This window comes from Choloepus didactylus, chromosome 2 (genome assembly GCF_015220235.1).
Source record: "Choloepus didactylus isolate mChoDid1 chromosome 2, mChoDid1.pri, whole genome shotgun sequence".
In the NCBI taxonomy this organism is placed as follows: Eukaryota; Metazoa; Chordata; class Mammalia; order Pilosa; family Megalonychidae; genus Choloepus; species Choloepus didactylus.
The window spans coordinates 102,274,528-102,298,687 of record NC_051308.1 but is presented as its reverse complement, the minus strand read 5'-3'; the positions used below and the strand labels follow the sequence as shown (position 1 = coordinate 102,298,687).

Sequence of the window (24,160 nt, the reverse complement as noted above, 5' to 3'; positions counted from 1 at the left end):
TATTTATTTTAAGAAATCATTTACTGAAGAAAAGTTATAACTTACTGGTATAATTTTATGTATATGTAGGACAGACTTTTCAAACTGGGGACAGATTTTAAGAAATACTCTGAAGCCCGCTGAATTGTTAAATGGGCAGGACAAACAAAACAAAATCTTGCAATATCTTCTCTTGTTTGATTCTTCTGTTGGATTTTCGTCTCATTAAAACCTTGGTTAAATATTAGTGCATCCCATATGTTTTTTTCCATAATTTTCTTCTAATCACTTTAATTAGGTTAGTTGATTCTTGTGTGGGGTTAGGGTGGTGGGGTATAGAATTACCTGTGAGGTTTTTTCAAATTACATACTCTTATATTCTCCCTCTAATTTTAATACACACCCTTCTCTCAGCTCCCCTACCAGTCTAGAGCCATTGACAGATTATACATCACTGGTTTTCAAACTTTTTTTAAAAGCACAGAACCTCTTACTTCAAATGAATCCAGTATGCAAACCAGATAAATATGTGTGGGCTTTTCTGATTGAAGTTGGCGTTGGGAGTGCAGGCAAGACCTGCCTTCTCTAATCCCTCTACTTCTAATCCAGGTTCCTGAAAAACAAGGAATGTGCTGTAGTCATGAATGGAAATTAAAGAAACACCATTTTCAAATAAAATAATGATTTGGGTATTATAAAATGAGAGACAAAATACCTTACTTCTTGAAGCAACTTGTGAATCCCAGTGAAATTTCATTTCATTTATTCTCAAAGTAGTTGAATGTGGTTAAGGATAAATTAAATAATAAAAATTACAAAATATTTGGGGGATAGACTCCTCATTTCATTATTTTTGTAATTTCCTCTGGGCTACATGTATATGATAGAGCTCCTACATCGTGATTTTGCTGGGTGATAAGTAGAAAGGAGATACTTATCTCATTTCCAATTGGAAAATAGTGTGTCAAAGAATATAAAGATGGTTAGATGATTATCTAAAGTTATAGATTCCCCTTGATTTAATATCTTAAAGACTATATAAGCAAAATTGTAATGTGGCCTTTGAAAGTGGCAAATCTCCAAATAGCAGTTGATTGAATTTCTTCCTTTACTGTTGTCTTTCTTTTGTGGACAGGTGGTAGAGAAAACAAACCCTACAGAACCAGTTGGAGTGGTTTGCCGAGTGGATGGCGTATACCAGGTGGTAGAATACAGTGAGATTTCCCTGGCAACAGCACAAAAACGAAGCTTAGATGGACGGCTGCTGTTCAACGCTGGGAACATTGCCAACCACTTCTTTACCATACCATTTCTGAGAGATGTGGTCAAGTATGGGCAAGATGGGGACCTTTTCTTATTTTATTTATTGTTTATTACACACCCACTTGAGAGGTAGCAGACACCTCAAATCCATATTCCACAGAATTCAGCTCTTTCCTGAGGATCACCTTTATCAAATGTAAATTTATCTCATGTTGTAATTGTTTTCAGTAAGATATATCATAAGTGAGAATCACTTCCCCATGCATTAACTGGAGTCCAAAGCATTCCTCTTTCTCTCTCTCTTTCCCCTCCCTTCATCTATGCTAGCTTCTAGGGAAGCAAAGAATAAGAAATGAAATGTTCTCTCCCCACAACTGGGAGCTTTTTAAAAATACAGATGTCTGCCCTATACTTACTGAATCAGAGTTTCTGGAGGAAGATCCAGGGCATCTGTATTAAAAAAAAAAACTGACACAAAATTCTAATGCAGCTGATTCCCAGACTAGCATTTATGAACTAGTGCATTGAAAAGTGAAAAAAAAAAAAAGGATCTTGAGACCTGGATGAAATTCAGTATAGTAGTGCTACTAAGGATAAAAGAAGAGCTGTTTTTTATTCTACCAGATTTTAAAATCAACAACATTCTCACTATCTGAGTTTTCACTTGGTAGTTTTTAGACATTCAAGATGGCTTTCTTCCTTTTACAAGTTCATGAGCTGTACTTTTTAATATCAACTCCAGTTTCAAAATATTTGCCATTCCACTGTGTTTTTTATACCTATGTTATTAGTTCATCCATAGTGACTATTAATACTCATCTTTGCATCCCATACTACAAGGGATCTCAGTTGGAAAGTGATTATATCTTTTTTTTTCTTTCTTCCTAGTGTTTACGAACCTCAGCTGCAGCACCATGTGGCTCAAAAGAAGATTCCATATGTGGATTCCCAGGGACAATTAATTAAACCGGACAAACCAAATGGAATAAAGATGGAAAAATTTGTCTTTGACATCTTCCAGTTTGCAAAGTATGTTTTGAATAGCATCAATAAGATTAAGTAGAGACCTGAAATGCTACTGGTTACTCTTTTAGAGAGGAAACTTTTAAAGAAATACTTGATAGCATGCATGTCAGACATGGCATGTTGATCATGAGTATATACTCTGGATTCATCGTCATTCCCTAATATAAAACCACCAGTCAAGGAGTGTGGTCTGAGTTGCCTAAAAGTATAGTTTTCTTTTTATCTGTTTGTTCATTTTCTGCTCCTTCTGCAAAATTATTCAAGTAGTTTATTTTGTCTAAGAGACTAAAAAGCATGCAATATAAAGGATTGGCTCATTTTGTGTTTAAGGTATATTTCTTACCTATGAGTAAATGTTTCATTGAATGTATTTTGAGATTATGTGGCTCTCTGTAAAAGGGTACATTTGACCAATATGTGAATTTGACCATGAAGGTAACACAGAAGACACATTAGATAAAAGATAAATCTCTCCATATACATTTCTAAATTATCCCATCTGCCTTTTTTCCCTCCCAGAACAGATAGTTAATGTGATCTTTTTGCATTAATATTTCTAATCTTTCTGACCTAAGATGAAATGTTTTATATTTGGGAGTGGAAATGATTTCTTAATTTTGCTTTGGAGAAGAGAGTTCCAAATTTCTTTGGTCTGGGAATGGGCATTATTGTATTCAGCATTTATATTTGACATTGAATTGAGAGAGCATATATTTTTTTTCATCTTTAACTTTTTTTTTCTTTAATTCAATTTTATTGAAATATATTCACATACCATACAATCATCCATGGTATACAATCAGCTGTTCACAGTATGATCATATAGTTATGCATTCATCACCACAATCTATTTCTGAACATTTTCCTTACATCAGAAAGAATCAGAATAAGAATAAAAAATAGAAGTAAAAAAAGAATACCCAAACCATTACCCCCATCCCACCCTATTTGTCATTTAGTTTTTGTCCCCACTTTTCTACCCATCCATGCACACACTAGACAAAGGGAGTGTGATCCCCAAGGCCTTCACAATCACACTGTCACCCCTTGTAATCTACATTATTATACAGTCATCTTCAGGAGTCCAGACTACTGGGTTGGAGTTTGGTAGTTTCAGGTATTTACTTCTAGCTATTCCAATACATTAAAACTTAAGAGGTGTTATCTATATAGTCCATAAAAATGTCCACCAGAGTGACCTCTCGACTCCACTTGAAATCTCTCAGCCACTGAAAGTATTTCATTTCATTTTGCATCCCCCTTTTGGTCAAGAAGATATTCTCAATCCCACGATGCCAGGTCCAGATTCATCCCCGGGAGTCATATTCTGCGTTGCCAGGGAGATTTACACCCCTGGGAGTCAGGTCCCACGTAGTGGGGAGGGCAGTGAGTTTTCCTGCCAAGGTGGCTCAGTTAGAGAGAGGGCCACATCTGAGCAACAAACAGGTACTCAGGGGGAGACTCTTAGGCACAATTATATGCAAGTTTAGCCTCTCCTTTGCAGTAACGAGCCCCACAAGGGCGAGTCCCATGATAGAGGGCTTGGCACATCAAACTGCCAGTCCCAATGTTTGTGACAACATCAGTACCAGTCCAGGTGAGGAAGTCCAACACTTCTGCACCTTCCTCCAGCTCCTCAGGGTGGGGGTGGGGGGCTGTAAGTATATTCTTTATTCTCTGCCCAAATTACTTTGGGATGTGTCACTATTTCACTCTAACCTATACCAGCCCACCATATCTCACTTCCTATTCAAAGCTCCGTGCAAACGTGGTGTTTAAACAAACCGACTGTAGAGTTATACTGTTTAGAAAATATAGATCCTGCACCAAATAGACATCTCTTCCCTTGGTCTCACATGGAAGTTGAGGTTTTAAAACACAGTCAGTTTTGACCTTTACCATTTGGCCTGGTTTGCCCTAGTCTTAACCAGATCTGCTTCATTCATATCACTAATTGAAGTCTGGGGTCTTTTTCAGCTTTTTTTGAACAGTTGCTATATGCACTAATATGGACATTCATATCTGCCGAGCTCTAGCTCTGAGTTTCAGATGGAGAGAGCATATCATTGAAGACCAAAGGCTTTGCTGTGTAGGGAGGAGTCAGAAAGTGTGTATGCAGTTTTATTAAATAATAAAGAAGTCTTTGTATGGTTTCATTCTAGGAAGTTTGTGGTATATGAAGTATTACGGGAAGATGAGTTTTCCCCGCTAAAGAATGCAGACAGTCAGAATGGGAAGGACAACCCTACCACTGCCAGGCATGCTCTGATGTCCCTGCATCACTGCTGGGTTCTCAACGCTGGGGGCCATTTCATAGATGAAAATGGCTCTCGTCTTCCAGCAATTCCCCGGTAAGTCAAGTATCTTTTCTCTTTTTTGTGGATACTTGCTTGGTCTTTTCCTCTTGGACTTCTTTCTCCTCTCTCTCTGCAAAGATTCCTAGATTTTTTTTAAAAGAAGCAAAGTATTAATGTGTGGGCGGTTACTGATGTGAAATAATGACTCTTTATCCACCAAGAGAATGTTAGTTTCACTTCCTCTTAAAGAGGAATCTCTTCTGAATCTCTCATTTGTTTTTTTTTATGTGTCCATGGTGTCAGTGAAATGACACCTACTGAATAGTGGTCAGAAGATTTTCTCTCCTGTGCCATATAATTAAAGCCTGTCAGTAGTAAGCTGTACCACAGGGTAGGTGCCTGTGCTGTAAACACTTCAGTCACAGAGAATTGGTTGTTCCTGCCTGTATATCTGTAGCCTCACTCCAAGTGCTATCCATGAGCCACTCCCAAAGGCCCAGCACCCACAGGCTACCTACAGGATGTAGGCCCACCACAGTTGTCACCAGGGTCCTTTCTGGTCACCAAAGATGGTGCCAGGAAGAGAAATGAATGCCAGTTACCTTCCCTGAGACTCAAATTTTAGAAGTGTTTTGGGATTTTGAAGTTAAATAAAGGTACTTAGAGCTACTCAAATTTAAGATAAAGATCTTTTAAGCTAAATGGTTCTTATTGACACCTAGAATTTCCCCTGCAAAATCATTTGTTGCTTCTGTACTTATGTAAAAAACATTCTGTAATATAATTTATATTCTTAAGGGATAAAATGACTGCATGCATTAAAGTGTTAGATAAATGTTACAACATGGCCTTTGGAATTCATGGCCCCCCCCGATAACTGTTTACATAAGTAGGAGCATGGTAGCCTCTGCCTCACAATCCAGGGCCATTTTCAGGTTCTGTCTTGTCAACAAGCTTACTCTGTGGCATGCCATATTGCCCTCCCTCATGCTTAATCTTTGGCCTTTGAGTTTATTTTTCTCCCCTCTCAGGTCTCCTTTGCCCAGTTTATGATTTACCATAAATACATCCATTCCATCAAATATATTGTGCAAACCCACTTCATTGTTATTGTTTGATTTGTTTCCATTCCCATTAATGCTTATTTATTCCTACATAGCAGTGCTACAAATGGAAAGTCAGAGACCATCACAGCTGATGTCAATCACAAGTAAATATACCAGCCTGCCTGCAGTGCATGGTGATGGGGCTGTGCTTTCCTCCATACTAACTGGCATTGTAGTTTAGTGCTCGGCCTTTTAGGGGTTTGGGGAGAGCATGGTTGAAGCTTTGTTGGGGGTGCATTGCTTACTTGGTGGCAGGTATCTATCTGGATGACACTAACTCAGAATCTCTGTGCATGCTGGAAACGGGGAGCATGCTTTACTAAATAATCTGACCAAAGGATTTGAGCCTGCAGTGGCAAATTTTCAGATAGTAGGTAAGATCCAGAGCAAGTTACAAGCCAGGAAGAACAAATTTGGATCCCAGTCAACCCCTTTTAGCATCAATTTAAGCTTGGATAAAAATAACACTCTGAATACGTGTTTTACTGAGTTGGAAATATGCTCCCTATAAAAAGGCTACCTGTTCCTGACACATTTGATGGTTCTTAATATAGAGAAAAATGTTCTTTTGATTAATTATCACACAAACAGCTCTTCCTTTCGGTCATTGTACATTAATTTTATTCAGTTATTATCCTGTTCACAAAGAAAGTATCTTTTTGTCCTAATGGTAGTTCATTTTAAAAGTAGTACATATCCTCTCTCATCTGGGTACTGACAGAAAGTTTGAGAAAGCCATTATCATTGTAGTTAAAGACATGGCTTGATATTCTTGCTGTAATTTAAAGGTTATTAGGTTTGGTTTAAATTTTAAGTTTTTAAGATCATTTAGGAAATGTGTACAGGGCAAAGGATCTGGAGATGGAAGTTACTTTTACAATAGAGTAGCACTGCTGTCAATTTCATCCACTTGCTTTTTCCTCCAGTGCCACTCATCTTAACCCTGTAGCAACAAGTCCATGTGAATGTCAGTATTACTGTGATGTGGCCTTGTAGACAGGGAAGAGGACTTACAGATCTGGTTAGTTTCTTCTAGGAGCCATAGATGGCTGTTGTCCTTTATGCCATGGGTACTGAGATGAAGAACCTTTTGTCATTTTTCTGTCCCATCCATCATCTTGAATATGTGGAAGCAAGCTGCTTTTATAATTCAAGAAATAAAGTTCTGATCCTAAATTACCTTCTCATTAAACCACAGCTTTTATCCTAAAAAGTGAAATAGTTTCTTAATTATACACCTGAAAACAGCATCTTGTTCTCTCAGCCAAGATACAAAAAGTTTTAAGCATTATTTAGTTCTTGTTTGGGGTCTTTTATTTAGTACCTTGTACCCCCTCCCCCATTTACTTCATTTCAGCCATTTGTAGAATTATTGAACTGAAATGAAAGTTAAACTCCAAATAAGTTCATAGACTCAAACAGCAGAAATCCTTGGCACCATAGGATGCCCTCAGTGGAAAAATGGAAAAAGAACTTAAAAGTGAGATATGAAAAAGAAGTATTTTATGAAAAGAGGTAAGAAACAGCTTGGAGATATTCTGAAAGGATGGAAGCAAGGGTACTAAGTTTCGTCAAAATGATATTATTTTATTTTTCACCTTAAAGCCTACTGTACAGTGTTAGATACTAAAAGGATGTTTGGCTATAGAATTTGGGGCGGGGGGGGGGGGGCAATGGTGTTATTGGGCCCATTTGCCTGTATCCTGAGATTTACATTTGGTGATGGTAGCTTTTGCTTTCCCCTCTCTAGAGCGTCCAACTTTGTATATTAAAGTTTTTCCTTCTTGGTTTCTTGGGGTGTCTTTGTTGTTCTAGGAGGAAAATTATATTCAGACCAGCTATGTGCTCCCCAGGATCAAAACCACCTTCTGATCCCAGTATATTGAATCCCCCAGGGATTCAGATGGGACTGGACTGTATATATCTTCTCAAGGGGATAGGCCCTCATTTTTCCAGTTTGGTTCACTGTAACTCTGAGCTGCCCCAGAGGATCTGGGCCAGAGAGTCTTGGTCTAGAGAGATGTGTTCCCAGTCTGTGTGTCCTTTTTCTCCAGCATTAGTCTGTCATCATCTACTCTCATTGTTCATTTATTCATTCAGCTAACAAGCGTTAGTAGGCCTGCTTACATCCTCAGCAATGTACTAGGTGCTGAAGTATATTACATAAGAGAAGTAAGTTATTTCTTACAACCTTTTAGAGGTTTAAGATGCACATACCTAAGAGTTAAGTAACATCATCAGACAGTATCTGATTACATGCTAAATGTGTGGTACAAATAATAATTACTCTAGTAGATTGATGACTTGGCAGGTGACTAATAAACTTGTTTTTTATTTTTGTATGAATAAATGAATGGGGTAAGCACTAGGAACTGCAGAGATCAAGAGAAGGTTGAGACTTGAGCTAAATCTTGGAGGATGGGTGTGATTTGGATAGTCAGAATCCAAAAAAATCCAAAGTTGAGAATGACTTTGAATAATGCAGAGAGTGCTGTTTGCCTGGTTTAAATGGAAAGCAGCAGGATAACTAAGTTGCAGTAGGAGATAGAGCACTTTGAATGCCTAGCTAAATGGTTCTATTTAGAGAAAGGTTGGCCTGTGGCTGAACTCAGAAGCCCTCTGATTTTATTGACTCCACCAAAGCCTGGGACTGCATGGTGAAGTGAAGAAGGGCTCTGGTTTGAGACTGCAGGAAACTACATTTTTGTGCACCGTGTCCTATTGCTAAAATTCTTGAAATGGTGAAACAATCCAGAAGCCAAATTACTGTACACATATTGGAAACACTATTGATTGACTTTTGTGTTAGGTAATTTAGAAACTAAGGATTGCAGATGACTATAAATGTTACATTGTGACCTAGAGGAAGCAAATGACTTTGGCCTTGCCCTCATTTGGGTGCATTCTACCTTAGCTCTTTGAAAAAAGGACTTTTGGTAAAAGTAACAAAAGCACTTTGAAACATTCAATAAATCAGCTCATCTATTCTAGGAGATTTGGGGTGTACAGAAACACATGCATAGGAAGATAATATAACTGACCTTTGGAACAGTACTGTCCAATTGAACTTTCTGCAATGAAATATTCTGTATCTGTGCTGTCCATCTGGTAGTTACTAGCCATTCATGGCTATTGAACATTTGAAATGTGGCTATTATGACTGGGGAACTGAATTTTAAATTTTTAAAATATTAATTGATTTCAATTTAATTTAAGTGGCTATTGCATTGGGTAGTACTGCTTTAGAATGTTTGTCAGCATTAATACCTAACTTGCAAGGTTGTGGTGAGGGTTAAAATAAACTATGAAAGATTTAAAGCACCTAGCCTTGGGCCTGGCACACAGTATCTTCTCAACAAATAATTCCTTCCTTTGTCAAATTTAAACTTGACATGACAAAAATGAGATGTGCATAAAAAGATAATATATCAATATTGGTGAAGTGTTTTAAAGAGCTACCAGTAATTACTGGCACTTGTCCCAAATAGAGCCTTTCTATGATAATTTCATGTTAGCATAATCCTCAGAGAACTTAGTGATCACCGGAGCAGGATCTATTCTAATTTTTTTAACTAGGAGAATTTTGTTACCTGCAAGCTTTTAGGAGGGAAGTTAATGGTTAATGGTCTTTACTCTCACTCTAGCAAGTAAAATGAGAAACAAAATCTTTAACATACATTTGGTTTTTTTTTTTTTTTTTTTGCTTGAAGGATGCCAATGATGTACCAATTCAGTGTGAAATCTCGCCTCTTATTTCCTATGCTGGAGAAGTGAGTTTGCACTGCTTTCATCCTTTTTCTTTCAAAGTCAAATTCTGGTGGTGTTTTATGTTTAAGTAAAGTTGTCCTTAGAGAAGATGCAGCTTTTTTTGATGGCCTGCCCTGGAGCTCATCCTGGGAACAAGCTGAAAAAGCTACATTTGTTTTGAATCCTTATTGAGAATTCCTGTGATGACTTAGCATCTATCCTATAAATGCATTAGTTGACATTACTGGAAATCTTTACTGTTTAGGCCAGTCCACCTATACACTGAAATGTAATGGGCTTTTAAAATATATGTAATCAAACTTGTTTTTAGATAAAGCATCTGGCTCTTTTTAATGCAATATGATTTTTCCTTTCAGAGAAGCTATTTTGTTCACATACCCTGCAATCTTACTTTTAAAACCTAGAAGTTTAGGGGTTCCCATCCTTCTTATTGTATAGTATTTTTTTTTTTTCTGGAGATCTTTGTCAGTATTGGTTAGTCACCTTGCTTAGAGACAGCCACCTTGCTTAGAAAGTTAGCTATTGAGTGATGACTATAAAAAGAATGAAATCATCTTATTAAATTTAAAATTATAATCAAAATAATTTTCCTTTTTGTTGTTTGTTTTATGCTTCCATAAATGGGTCATATTGCCCAGATTAAAAATTATACTAAATAGATTTTTATTGACTTTTAAATTCTGCATCTCAACCCAACTTTTGGCATTTATCTTTAAATCATTATTATGGCTTCTCAATCTAGAATTGCTTTATTAGTGTTCTACAATTTTCTCACTGTAATTCATTTCAACCCTTTTTTTAGGGACTAGAAAGTTATGTGGCAGATAAAGAATTCCATGCACCTTTAATCATTGATGAGAATGGAGTCCATGAACTTGTGAAGAATGGAATATGAACCAGATACCGTATTCTACTACAAGAAGAATAACTTTTATTTTTGATAGACTGGCTGTGAACCTAAAGGACCTCTTCTGGAAGATTCAAGTTTGAATATCCACAGGGTTTCATTTTGCTTGTTGAACCCTTATAACTACTACAAACTCCCCAAGATCCAGATGACTGAACCTCAGAAAGCAATATTTATGATTCTCAACTCATTGAAAGTCTTATTTATATTTTTTCAATTGTATATATTTTTTCCCAAACCAAGGAAAACATTGGCCATCCAGGAAATTTTCTACAGCTTAAGTATAGTCAGGATGTTCAACGTCACTTTACTTGGAGCTGGAAACATTTGTTTTTGAAATTGTACATAGTCACAGTATGTCATTGTACAACTTCAAAGGTTTCTATGGTACTAAAAGTTTGTTTTATTTTATCAAACATTAAACTTTTTAAAAAAATAATTGGACAGTAAAATAAACTTTTCTTGTCTCTGGAGTATCATTTGTACCTTGAGGAAATTACACTTTTGGGAAAATATGAAAGTTGCGAGGTCAGTAAATTTTATTTTCCGTTGACAAGTTGTCATATGATGGAATGGTGTGAGCGGGTCTTTTTTTCTGAGAAGTGAAAAGTTTAAGAATTACTTTTTTTTTTTTTAAGAGCACATATACTGACATGTGCCTGTCTGTCTATCTACCTGCTTATTTACCTAAAATTTTTTTGGTACTAAGGCTTACATAGTGTGGCTAGCATATTTTATGTTTCATTTTAATTCAGCAACAGCCTAGCTTTGCTTTTGTTACCCATTCCAATTCTCAAAAACATTTGTGAGATTTGAGTTCTTATTGGAACAAACTCCAGATGGATTGTGAGGACAGAACTGCAAAGTTTTGTAGTACCTGTTAACCTGAACCTTTACCTGCTATTTCCTCTCTCCCAATCTTTAAGATTATTACCAGCAACGCCAGGGAAGGGGAGGAATGGAGGCATGGGATTATGGTAGTGGAGAGGCATAATGTCTGGGGAACATTGGACAGAGTAAGGGAGAAGAGTGAGAGGTGATAGCATTATACTTTCATGAGTCCTTATTAAATAATTGTCCTAATTCAGAAAATACAAAGTTGGGTAAAATGTTTATAAAGAAATAGAATCATTTGGTACTAGCATGGTAGAATTTATGTGAGAGTCAGTAATCATTGAGTTTGGCTGAGATGACACCTACAATGTGTTAGTAACTTTACTAATTGTTACAAATGAATATATAAGCCCAAAGATATATGTTTTCTGAATATTTGATTTTCATTTCTCAATTTCCTTCTTTCCTCTCAAATTGAACCAGGTTTGATGTTGAGAAAGGAATTGTTAGTGACACCTACTGGAAGACGAACAAGAAAAAAATTCCATTTTCAATTTCTATTCCTCCTATTCCCAGAAGTTTTGGATATCATTGGTAATATATGACTTATTTCTAACCCTTGATGGCTATCTCCAGCATTTCCTCCTGATGCTGCATCATGGTAGAGTCAGATCTCATTTATCCAGGTTAAAAAAAAAGGCAAGGAAATATCACGCATAATCTAGGAAAGTGACTAAAACACGAATCATTCCTTTGGCTTGGAAATGTGTTTTCTGTTGACTGTGATGGATGTTTTTGGAGTTCACGGTCCTCTTTACAGCCCTGGCTTAGGAAAAGCATGTTGGGAAGTGATGAATGAATGAATCAGCTAGTAAGGATTGAGTGCCTAACACATGCCCAGCACTGTCAGGGGTTACAAGATTATAACAGAGTCCTCTCCTTAGAATGCTTGCATTCTGGTTAAGGAGGTAAATTAACCCAAATAATACATTGAAAGATATTTTAATACTAAAATATATGGAATTAATTTTAATAAGAGTTAAACAAAGGTGACCATTGTGGAGTGGAGTATGGTATGGCAGAACTCAACAGAGAAGCCCATCATTTTGAGAGTAGAGTTATTCTGTTCTCAAATGGGGTCAGAGATCTATGTACTAAGAAGTGAATGTACCTTAAGAATCTAACATCTATTACAGAAAATCAGAGTTTTTAGTTATTAGAACTATGTTTTTCCCTATGTAAGTTTGCAAACATTTTGTTAACTTGGATTTATTAAATTTAATTGCCATAAAATAAAAATGTGTATTATGACTCAGAAATGGAGTATTAAAAGGAGATTGGTAATTATTCTGGGGAGAAGAGCAGTCACTTAACTGCCGAATTGCCAGTTGATGCACAAGATACAGGGTTAATCAGAAAACCTGTACCATTGATTCGCTAAGTGTGGTCCCCTGACTACATCAACATCACCTGGAAACTTAGACATGCAAATTCTCAAATTTACTGAATTACATATTTGGGTTTGAGGCCCGGAAATCTGTATTTGTCAAGCCCAGCAGGTGATTCTGATACCAAGTAAAGTTTGAGAACCACTGCTCCAAGAGAATCCAGGGAGGCTAAATAAAAAGTTCAGGGACAGTATCAAATGAGGGGACATAAACTGGGGAAGGAAAGTGAGAGACCAGTGTTCCTAGAGTAATAATAGAATAAGTCAGAAACCAAATGTATATGTGAGCATTATTCTTTCAAACATCAAAGGGGTGGTACTGATAGTGGTAAAAGAAAGGAAGATGGAACCAGCAAGACCTGATCAGGAGAACTGTAATTGCTGTAACAGTGATTTCTAAACACTGGATCATCTGAATCAGTTGGAGAGATTTTTTTTTTTAGTACAAGTTCTTGACTCCAGTCCTAGAGATTATGATTCTCAGTCTGATGGAAGGCCCAGGTATCTAGTTTATAAAGACTATTAGATGATTCCATTGTGCAGACAGGATTGAAAATCACTGACCTGGAGGAATAGACTTAGTTTAGAAATCAACCAAGTGTGAGAGGGATAAAGGAATTTAGACATGTTCTGATTTTTGAAAAATTAGAGAAGGGGAGGGAAAGAGGGAAATGTATTTTACTCTAGAAGAACAGCACAAGCAAAGGATGGGAGGATGGGGCCAGGAAACAAGCATTGCTAGATTAAGGAAATGATTCCATTTTGCAAATATCTCAGATTGATGGTACCATCCTAAATAGGGCTCTTTCTAAATTTTATATCTCTGACGGATAACATTTCCTGAAATGGGTGGGAGTGGGGGCAGGGAGGCAGGAAGAGAAAGGGAGCAGTTAATATTTTGGTTTGAAAATACTACCAGTTTCAGGCTGAATGAGAAATAAAAAGTAAAATGATGTGCTCAGGTGATGGCATTCTGCCTTTTTTTTTTTTTCCTATTTCATAAATTTGGGATGACACATTGTTATTGTTTTTAAAGGCTCAAAAGAAAAATAAACCAACAGTATTTAAGTTAACTGATTAGGTACAGCTTTCAGGGAACTTGAAGGTAAAATTGGCTATGGTGAAGTTGTGGCGGTGGGATGTAAAAGTACCTCAGACAATGGAATGTTGACTGCACCACTGCAGTATAAGAAAACACGGTCTTCATTATCTCTGGCATTAGACATTTAATGGAGCTTCTTCATTTGTGAAATATGATAATGCCTTAATTTAGAGGGATGTATGAAGGAAATACACTGTATGAATTCAAGGTAATGCAATTTGAGATAAAGGCTTTCTGCAGGAGGCTTAATGCAGTATATGAATACAGTATTTTATTATGCCTTCTTAAAGATGAACAGCCTAAAAGTCTTGCCAAAAAGTTAGGTGAGTCAGTTGTGACACCAAATCTATGTTTATATAGACACAGTGTTTTAAGAGTTCTGAACAAATTTAGAAGGGCCCTGTTAGAACAAAAATCTACCCTTACAGCTTCATGACTCATTGTTTCCACACCACTTCTTTTTTTCTTGCTCAGTGATTTTACTTGTCAGGAATTGTTCCTTCTCAGAATTTCTTCTGGTGGACAAAGATTTTACAAAATCTTGATACAACTCATACTATATATATTTTAAACAGTAAACTATCAACATAGGTGATATAAGATCAAAATGAGACATGAAAGATTTCCTTTTAAAGTTAAAACTTTCCCTTAATTTATATATTTCTAAAAGGTCTGAAATTTGACAGAAGAGAGATTAAATCTCATGAATATATAAAGTGAGTATTAAGTAATGAGGATAACTAGGGCCAACATCTTATTGTGACATTAGCAATGTGCCAGGCATTGCACTAAGCCCGTTACACACATTATCTCAGTTAATCCTTATTACTTTCCTATGAGGTGGGGACTTTTACTGTCCAATTTATAGATAAGGAAATTGAGACTTGGATGTTAGGTAAATTGTTTAAAATTATACACCTAGGAAGAAGCACCGCTGGGAATTGAACTCTGTCTGTCTGTTATCAGAGACCCAGTCTTTTTTTTTAAACTGCAAATTTTATTGAGCTATATTCACACACCATATAATCCTTCCAAAGTATGCAATCAATGTCTCACAGTATCATTACCTTCTTGTGCTATCATCATCATCACAGTCAATTTTAGAACATTTTCATTACTCTGAAAAGAAAAATAACAAATAGATACAAAAAAAGAAAACCCAAAACACCCCATACTCTTTATGCCCCCTTCTGTTATTGACTCCTAGTATTGGTGTGGTACATTTATTACTGCTGATGAAAGAATATTAAGATATTACTGTGAAGTATAGTCCATAGTTTGCAATAGGTACTTTTTTCCCCAGGTACCACTTTATTATTAACTCTTTGTCCAAGGGTCATACATTTGTACTAGTTCATGAAAGAACTTATTTATATTTGTAGTGTTAATCATAAACATAATCCACCACAAGGTTTGCTGAGTTATACAATCCCATATTTTAAACTCTATCAGCTGTTGACCTTTTTGTTTTTTTTTTTTTTGCATGTCTTTATTACTCATCTAACCATACACTGGATAAAGGGGTGAGAGACCCAGTCTTTTTAATTTTTATTTAACATTTTCAAACATACACAAAAGTAGACAACAGTATAATGGACTGCCATTATTTAGTTTCCAGCAATTAACATTGGCTAATCCTCTTTCATTTACCCCCATCTCTCACCCACCACGGAATTACTTTAAAGTCAATTTTAGATGTGTGTAAATATTTCAATATATAGCAATGAGATAGAACCCTCTTAAAAAATCACAAATACCATATATATATATTAACCACAATACCTCAAAAACCTTAATAATTAATAATAATTCCTTAATGTCATCTAATATCTAGCCAGTATTCACATTTCCCCAATGGTCTCATAAATATCTTTTTAACGTTGGTTTATTTGAATCAGGATCTAAAAAACTTCATTTATTGTCTTTAGGTCTGATATGTCTTTCAACTGTTTTATTTTTTATTAGAGAAGTTGTAGTTTAACAAAAAAATCATGAATAAAATACGGAAGTACCATATACCATCCTATTATTAATACCTTGCATTAGTGTGATACGATACATTTGTTGCCATTGATGAAAGAACATTTTTATAATTGAGCAAATTAACTATAGTCCATAGTTTACTTTAGGACTCAGTGTTTGTGTTATACAGTCCTATGGATTTTAAAAAAATTATTCTGGTAACATATATACATCTAAAATTTCCTCTTTTAATTGCATTCAGTGTTGTTAATTACATTCACAATTTTGTTCTACCATCACCACCATCCATTACCAAAACTTTTCCATCACCCCAAACAGAAACTCTGTACAATTTAAGAATTAACTCTTCATTCCCAGCCCCTACCCCAGCCCCTGGTAACCTATTCTAGTTTCTGACTCTATGAATTTGCTTGTTCTTATTATTTCATATCAGTGAGAACATACAATATTTGTCCTTTTCTGTCTGGTTTATTTCACTCAACATGATGTCTTTGAAGTTCATCTGTTTTGTTGCATGTATCAGAACTTCATTCCTTTTTACAGCTGAATAATATTCAATTGTGTGTATATGCCATATTTTGTTTACCCATTCATTGGTTGATGGACACTTGGGTTGCTTTCACCTTTTTGCAATTGTGAAAAATTCTCCTGTGAACATCAGTGTGCAAATATCTATTTGAGTCCCTGCTTTCAATTCTTTTGGGTATATACCCGAAGTGGGATTGCAAGGTCATATGGTAATTCTATATTTAACTTTCTGAGGAACCACCAGACTTGTCTTTCACAGTGGCTGCACCATTTTACATTCCCACCAACAATGAGTGACTGCTCCTATTTCTCCACATCCTCTCCAACACATAGTAATTTCTGTTTTTAAAATAGTAGCCATTTGAGTGTGTGTGATGGTTAGGTTCAGGTGTCAATTTGGTCAGGTTGTGGTGTCCAGTCATTTAGTCAAGCTAGCACTGGCCTGATTGTTACTGTGAGGATATTTCATGGATTTAAATCATTGGTAAATTATTGTATCTATGGCTCATTACATTTACAATCAACTAAGGAGACTGCTTTCAGCAACGAGAGAAGTCTCATGCAATCAGTTTAAGGCCTTAGTAGGAGAAGTGATGATTTTAGCAGTCAGAAGGGAGAATTTCTATTTCTAATTCAAGCAGCCAGCTTCTCCTGGGATATTCATCAAAACCTTGTGCTGGTTTGGATGTATTATGTCCCCCCAAATGCCATGTTCTTTAATGAAACCTTGTGGGGGCAGATGTGTTAGTGTTGATTAGGTTGGAATCTTTGGATTAGGTTGTTTCCATGGAAATGTGACCCACCCAACCATGGGTAATACATTTGACTAGATTATTTCCATGAAGATGTGGCCCCACCCATTCAGTGTGGGTCTTAATTAAATCACTGGAGCCCTATAAAAGCTCAGACAGGAGGAGCTCAGTGCAACTGCAGCTTAGAGAGACATTTTGGAGATGGTTGTTGAAAGCAGACTTTTGCTAATGCTTTGGAGATGCTAGCCCAGAGTTTGCTCTGGAGAAGCTAACAGAGGACAAAACACCCCAAGAGTAATACTTTGAAGAATGCACAGGAGCTGAGAGAGGAGCTGGAACACAACCCAGAATCAGCAGATGCCAGCCATTTGCCTTCCCAGCCAACAGAGGTTTTCCAGATGCCATTGGCCTTCCTTCGCTGAAGGTATACTTGTGTTGATACCTTAATTTGGACATTTTCATGGCCTTCAAACTGTAAATTTGTAACTAAATAAACCCTCTTTATAAAAGCCAATCCATTTCTGGTATTTTGCATAACAGCAGCATTAACAAACTGGAACAACCTTCATCAGAGTTCCCAGCTTGCAGCCTGCTCTACAGAATATGAACTTGCTCATCCCCATACTCAAGTGAGCAAGTTTCATAATAAATCTCATTATATTTACATTATATATATATATCTCCTGTCAGTTCTGTTTCCTGGAGAACACTAACTTGCAGATTTGGTACCAGAGAGATTCTTGAGAAACAGAATCTTAAGGATAAGACTTTTGAGTTGTATCTGGTGTTTTGGGAATTAGCTCTCCAATCTGATTAGATTAAAAGGCACTAATGACTCTATTTCCAATGATCAACATGGCACCGGAAGTCCATGGCATGAATTGGCAATAGAGATACACAAAATTTCACTATTGGATACAGCTACTCAAATGCTTATAAGAGGCAATGCTCTATGGGTAACAGTGTATTTGATACCTTAACAGAGTTTTGTGGAGATAAAAGGTATAGAGATGTTGGCTGGCTTTTCCTAAATTATGCTGGAGACAGTTGTTAAAGAAAGGGGTGAACTCAAGGCTTTAAATTTCCAGCTTAAGCACCAAATGAAGGATGTGAAATTTTCTATGTGTGTCCTGAAATAAACCTTATTTCTTGTAGCAACAGAATTGAGATTTCTGAAAACCAGACCTGGAGTTTCATTGTGAGAGTGGCTGAATTACAATGCAAAATGAGTTCCCAACCTCACAGGATATCTGCTGTTAAAGTGAGGGCATTGATTAGAAAGGAATGGGGTCCTGAAAATTGGAATGGGGGCATACAGGTTGATGATGAAGATAATGGGGACATTGGAACCCTAGATTCTGCTGAGTCTTCTTGCCAAATAAACCTGTAGTGGTCTGCTCTAAGGAATCAGCCACCCGACCTCCAGTCAGGCCTGAGGAATCAGCCATCTTGCAGCTACTAAAGAGATTAACCCTGCTATAAACCTGTAACTGCCTCCCTTGAGGAAACAGTTCTCACACCTCTACCTGAAGAGATTAATCCTGTTTCACCAGATGAAACTGCAATGGAGTGCCCTGAGGTAGTTGGCTTGCAAGATGCTGTTAATTCCTCTTATGACCCATCCCTACCACCTCTCTTTTCTTCCAGATGTATAACTAGCATTATTTTACTCATTTAATCTTTACAACAGTCTTAGAAACAATGTATTCTGTTGTTTCCAATTTACAGATGTGGAAATTTTATAGGTATATTGAAAATGTGATAGAATTATTTTTAAAGCTCCTGCTTGCTTTTAAGGAAATTTGTCAAGATTAATGAAAATGTATCCATCTAAACTTTTCATGGTAATTTTTCAAAAAGTTTGAAAGACCATTCGTGTTATTCCTTCTTCTCATTTAGGGTTGTAATGTCTTTTTGGTGGTGCTCGCTAAATTTAGGTCAAATTTATGATACTATGGAATTTGATTTTTATAGCTATGTGTATATTTATAGAACACTAGACCATCCTTGTATAACCAAAGTATTCAATACATTTATGCTCCTTAGGACACTCTTTGGGGAAGCAATACGGGCTAATAGAACATTAGAACTGAGGTTGGCCACAAACTTATTGGGTGAATTTGGTTAAATTCATTAAATAATCTTTCAGGTCCATTTGAGTTGTAGAATTCTATGCTTTAAAGCATGTGTTACCAGTTTGATTATTTATCTGACCAGATGCACATTGTTGATGGCATCTCTGATTTATTTGATTCCAAACCCTTGATTCCAATTGTAAGATTATTTCTATGTGAAAATAGGTCCAATTTGTAATCTGCTTTCCAGGATCACATTGTGTCAAAAGCAGGCATTTCTTTTTGTACATTTCTTCTCAAATAATGTTAGGAAATCAGCAACTCTGTCTCCCATCTTCCTTTTGTTTTGTACCTATTAATTATCCATATATGCTTCAGTATTTTATAAGGTAAGTTTCACAAGATACTTTCACCTTTGGTATGTGTGGTCTTGGTTAGCCATGCCTCAGGACAAAATAAAATAGCTAGCATTTAATGGGCCCTGACTATGTTGAAAAACTGTACTAAGAGCACTTCTATTCAGTGTTGCATGAAAGTTCTAGATAATGCAATAAGGCAAAAAACAAAACAAAACAAAACAAAAAAACATCTAGATTGGAAGTGTTTTAATTTCTCAGCTACCAAAACAAATACTATGCAATGGGTTGGCTAACAACAGGAATTTATTGGCTCATGGCTTCAGAGGCTAGAAGGCTTGCTTCTTCCTGAGGTCAGTATCTTCTGGCTGGCTGGCAATCTTTGGGGTATCTTGGCTTTTCTGTCATCTGGCAATGCATGTAGTGGCATCATTTCCTTTTTCTTCCAGGTTCCATTGACTTCCAGCTTCTAGCTGCTCCCCATGGCTTTTTTCTCTGTAGCCTCCTCTATATGAACTCCAGTATTAGGATTAAGACACATCCTGATTCAGTTTGGCCACACCTTAACTGAAAAAACCTCATCAAAAATTTATATTTAAAATGAGTTCATACACACAAGAATGGATTAAGATTAAGAACAGTTTTTTTTCTGGAGTATACAGGTCCAGGATGCCACAAAAAGGAAGAAGTAAGCCTGTCATTATTTGAAGACAACATGATTGTCTACCTAGAAAATTCTATAGGCTCTAAATAAAAGCTACTAGAACTAAGTTAGTTTCACAAGGTTGCAGGATACAAGATAAATATACAAAAATCAATTATATTTCTGTATCCCAGAACACAAAAATCAGACATCGAAATTTACAAAACAGTATCATTTACAATAATGTAAAACATATGAAAAACAGATAAATATGTGCAAGACCTGTACACTGAAAACTACAGAAGTTTGCTGAGTGAAATTAAAGAGATGAATCAGAAAATCCAGTGTTATTAAAATGTCAATTTTCCCCAAATTGATCTATAGATTCAACTTAATCCCAATCAATATCCCAGTAGGCTCTTTTGTAGAGATTAGTAAGCAGAGTCTAGAATGCATATGGAAATGCCAAGTATCTAGAATAGCCACAGTATCTTTGAAAAGGAAGAACAAAGTTAGAGAGTTGTAATCCTTGATTTCAAAATTTATTACAAAGTTACTGTGGTAGATTGTATTATGTATCCCAGTTTAGGCATGTTCTTTATCTTAATCTGCATCCCTTTGGGTGTGAACCCATTGTAACTAGGACCTTTTGAAGATGTTATGTTTAGTTATGGTGGCCAACTGAAGAGGGTGGGCCTTAATCTGGATGAGCAGAGGATTTATAAGGAGCAGAATCCAGAAGTCAGGGTCAGAAAAGGCCACAGGAGATGTTTAAAATCATTTGGAACACAGAAGAGAAAGGAGAGGACATTACCATGTGATGGGAATCAAAGATGTAAGCCAAGGAACCCCAAGGATTTCCTGCAGTCAGCACCAGGACACTACAGTCTTAAGCGAGAAAGCAAGCCTTGCTGATACCTAGATTTTGGACTTCCCACAGTCTCAAAACCATGAGCCCATAAATTCCCATTGTTTAAGCCAGAACCAGTTTGGGGTATTTGTGATAGCAGATCAGGAAAATGAAGAAGGCTACAATAATCAAGACAGTTTGGTAATGGTTACAAGGTAGACAAAAAGTAAATGAAACAGGATAGTCTACAAATAGATCCACCCTATATGGTCAATTGATTTTCAAAAAGATGAAAAGGCATTTAGTGGAGAAAGGATAGTTTTTCAACAATGGTGCTGGGACAACAAGACATCCATATGTAAAAATGCAAACCTGATTCACACCTTGCATTAATGATAAAAATTAACTCAAAATTGATTGTAGACTGAAATGTAAACTTAAACCATAAAGAATCTAGAATAGGAGAAAAAAAATGTTTGTGACCTGTGGTTAGGTGAAGATTTTTTAGCTACAACACCAAACACAATCCATAAAAGAAAAAAACCTGATAAATAGAATTTTGTCAAAATTAAAAACTTTTGTTCTTTGAAAGATACTTGGTAAGAGAATGAAAAGAAAGCCATAGACTATTAGAAAATATTTGCAAACCACATGTCTGATAAAGAATTTGTACCCTGATAAAAAGAACTCTGAAAACTCAGTAATAAGAAAACAATGTAATTTAATAAATGAGAAAAAGATTTGAACAGACACTTCATCAAAGAAGATATACTGGTAACAAAGAACACACAAAAAATTGCTGAATATAGTTAGTGCTTAGGGGAATGCAAATTAAAACTATCTACTGGAACATGTAAAATTATAAAGACTGACCATATCAGGGGTTGGCAAGGATATGGAACTCCCATATGTTGCTGCTGCCAATATAAAATGACACAGCCATGTTGGAAAACAGTTTGGCAGTTTCTTAAAAAGTTAAACATAAACTTAGCATACCACTGAGCAATAATGTTGGGTGAAAGAGGGCAGACATAAAAGAATGCGTACTGTACAATTCCATTTATTTGATGATCAAGAACTGGCAAAAGTAATCTACAGTAAAAGAGGCCAGAATAGTAATTTCCTATGGGAAGGATATCTATAGAGTTAGGGTCATCAGGGAGTCAGCTGAGTGCTGGAAATACTCTATATTTTGACCAGGGTGATGGCTATAGTTGTGCATATATTTGTAAAAATTCATCAAGCTGAACTCTTAAGATATGTCCACTTTGTTCTTTGAAGTTATACCTCAATTAAAAATAAAAAAGATAACTAGCTCAACCATGCATTTTAAAATTTTAAAGTATATTTAAAAATAATTCATTGGTCAAAGAGAGAATTTAAATAACTCACCTAAGATTTCATAAGTAGTAGATGGCAGAGTTGTGATTAAAATCTAGGTCCATCTGACTCCAAATTCCCTGCTTTTACTTACTAAGATATGCTACTTTTGACCAAAACTTCTCTTAATTCTAACAACATTCTGAAAAATGCTATACACACCAATTATAGCTTTTGAAAGAGTAAAGAAATGAAACAGTTAAATGTTGCAATTCTGAAGCTATCAGAGTTGAGGAGGAATGGAACTTACTAATAATGAAGGGACGGTAGTTGTTTTCAGTGAATGTCACATTTAGTAGTTCGAATGAAACGTAACTTGTTAAGAGATTGGTCCAGCCTGCAGTCTCAACGGAGGAAGCGTTATAAGAAACAGAGACAGGATCAGGTAATCATCTGGACCAGAAGGCTGTCACCAGGCCACACCCAAAGTTAGCAGGGAAATAAGGAGAATAACGACCAGGTTATGCAACCCCTCCCTAAACCCATTACTGTTCTTGGGCCTAGACTACATTTCCTCTTTATTAATAGGAAAGTGTGTGTGTCTGTGTGAGTATGTTACAAAAAACAGCCAAGAGTCGTTCTGGGAATAACTAATCAAAGTTGGAGGATAGAAGAATTGGGCTATATTTAGGTGAGTGTAATTGTTTTTTCTCATACTCTTTCTCCTCCCTTTATTATAGTCTCAGCACCTGCTCACTGCCCATAAAAGATGTGCAGAGAGGACATGAATTTGGCAGGCTGAACTTGGGGTTCATCAGATGTGATCAGCAGAAAAAAAGGGCCTGAGGATACTAAATTCTACTTAACCCTATTTAATGAGCTGTTGGGAAATGGAATGGGAACCTTGAAAACTTCCTTCTAGGGTGAAAAGAAAAAAACCTCAACCTACTATGTATGACTTGAGTTGCAGGTGAAAGTTGAAAACTGCCAATGCAGAGGACAAAGTTGCAAGGCTAAGGGCTCTGCTCATCAGCCTATCTTCAATCATAGAGAAGGAAAATATCCAAATAGTGATCAAGTTAAAGGTCGGTGATGTACTTCTGACTAATATTTGTTAGTACAGAGCTATTTTTGCCTCATCCTTCTACCCTTATATCCACATTTCTCTGGCCTTCCTACAGTCACAGCCTGCGGGGTTTGTTTCAGGAGTATCTGGAGTCCTCTGGAATGTGGCAGGAAGCCTTGAATTGCTTGTCCAATCCAAATCTGCCCTGCTGTCAGGGCGGCTGGTGTAAGCAAAACTTGAGGGTATCGATGAAGTCATACCTGAAGCCGTGTTGCGGAATGTATTTGCTCAAACAGGTTTTCATAGCTTGATTTTTCATGTATTTTCTGAATGCATGGTAGGTGAGTTCCTGTGAGTCAGCTGCCTCCCCAGGGGCCTTGTCTTGGCTGGCCCTGGTTGTGGTTACAAGGCTAGGGTTGTTTCTGGGCAGTAGAGGGCAGCAGTTTCAAATGCTTAGGCATTGGCTTCCCTCTCTAGAGCATAAATCGGGAGAAACTGGGAACTAGAGGCTCTAGAAAGTTGGCATATGTATGTTTAGCCTGGAATGCTGGCACTAATGCTCTGCGCATGAGCCACCTCCTATCCCACAACTTTGCCCACACATGTTGTCCAGTCTCCGTTGTCACTGGTTCCACTGAAGGAAACCCAAGGGATCACTAAGAGCCAGTACTTTATTTTACAGACGAGGTAACCTAGAGCCCTCAAGGTCGCACTGCTAGTTATTGACAAAGTTCAAACTAGATTCCAGATCTGAGCTGGAGTTAGAATGTGGGACTCGTTGGTTTACTGAGTGTAGCTGAAGCTCTAGTATGGCATCAGTGACAGAAACTATAAAGTAAGAAGAGGATTGGCAGAGTA

General features: G+C 36.7%; 1 protein-coding gene across 3 annotated transcripts in view; it reads left to right on the top strand.

The window, feature by feature from the left end:
- UAP1 (UDP-N-acetylglucosamine pyrophosphorylase 1) overlaps nucleotides 1-10,819 on the top strand; it is a 40,712-nt gene extending 29,893 nt beyond the window's left edge. Inside the window, exons 6-11 of one of the 3 annotated variants that reach the window (XM_037825474.1) lie at nucleotides 1,115-1,308; nucleotides 2,131-2,271; nucleotides 4,431-4,619; nucleotides 5,728-5,775; nucleotides 9,375-9,441; nucleotides 10,242-10,819. In XM_037825474.1, coding sequence (XP_037681402.1) covers nucleotides 1,115-1,308; nucleotides 2,131-2,271; nucleotides 4,431-4,619; nucleotides 5,728-5,775; nucleotides 9,375-9,441; nucleotides 10,242-10,334 — 732 coding nt within the window. In that variant the 3' untranslated portion in view covers nucleotides 10,335-10,819. Of the gene's footprint in view, nucleotides 1-1,114; nucleotides 1,309-2,130; nucleotides 2,272-4,430; nucleotides 4,620-5,724; nucleotides 5,776-9,374; nucleotides 9,442-10,241 lie in introns of all 3 variants that reach the window. The other 2 variants (XM_037825473.1, XM_037825475.1) reach the window with 2 other exon arrangements.
- The last annotated feature ends 13,341 nt before the right edge of the window (nucleotides 10,820-24,160 follow it).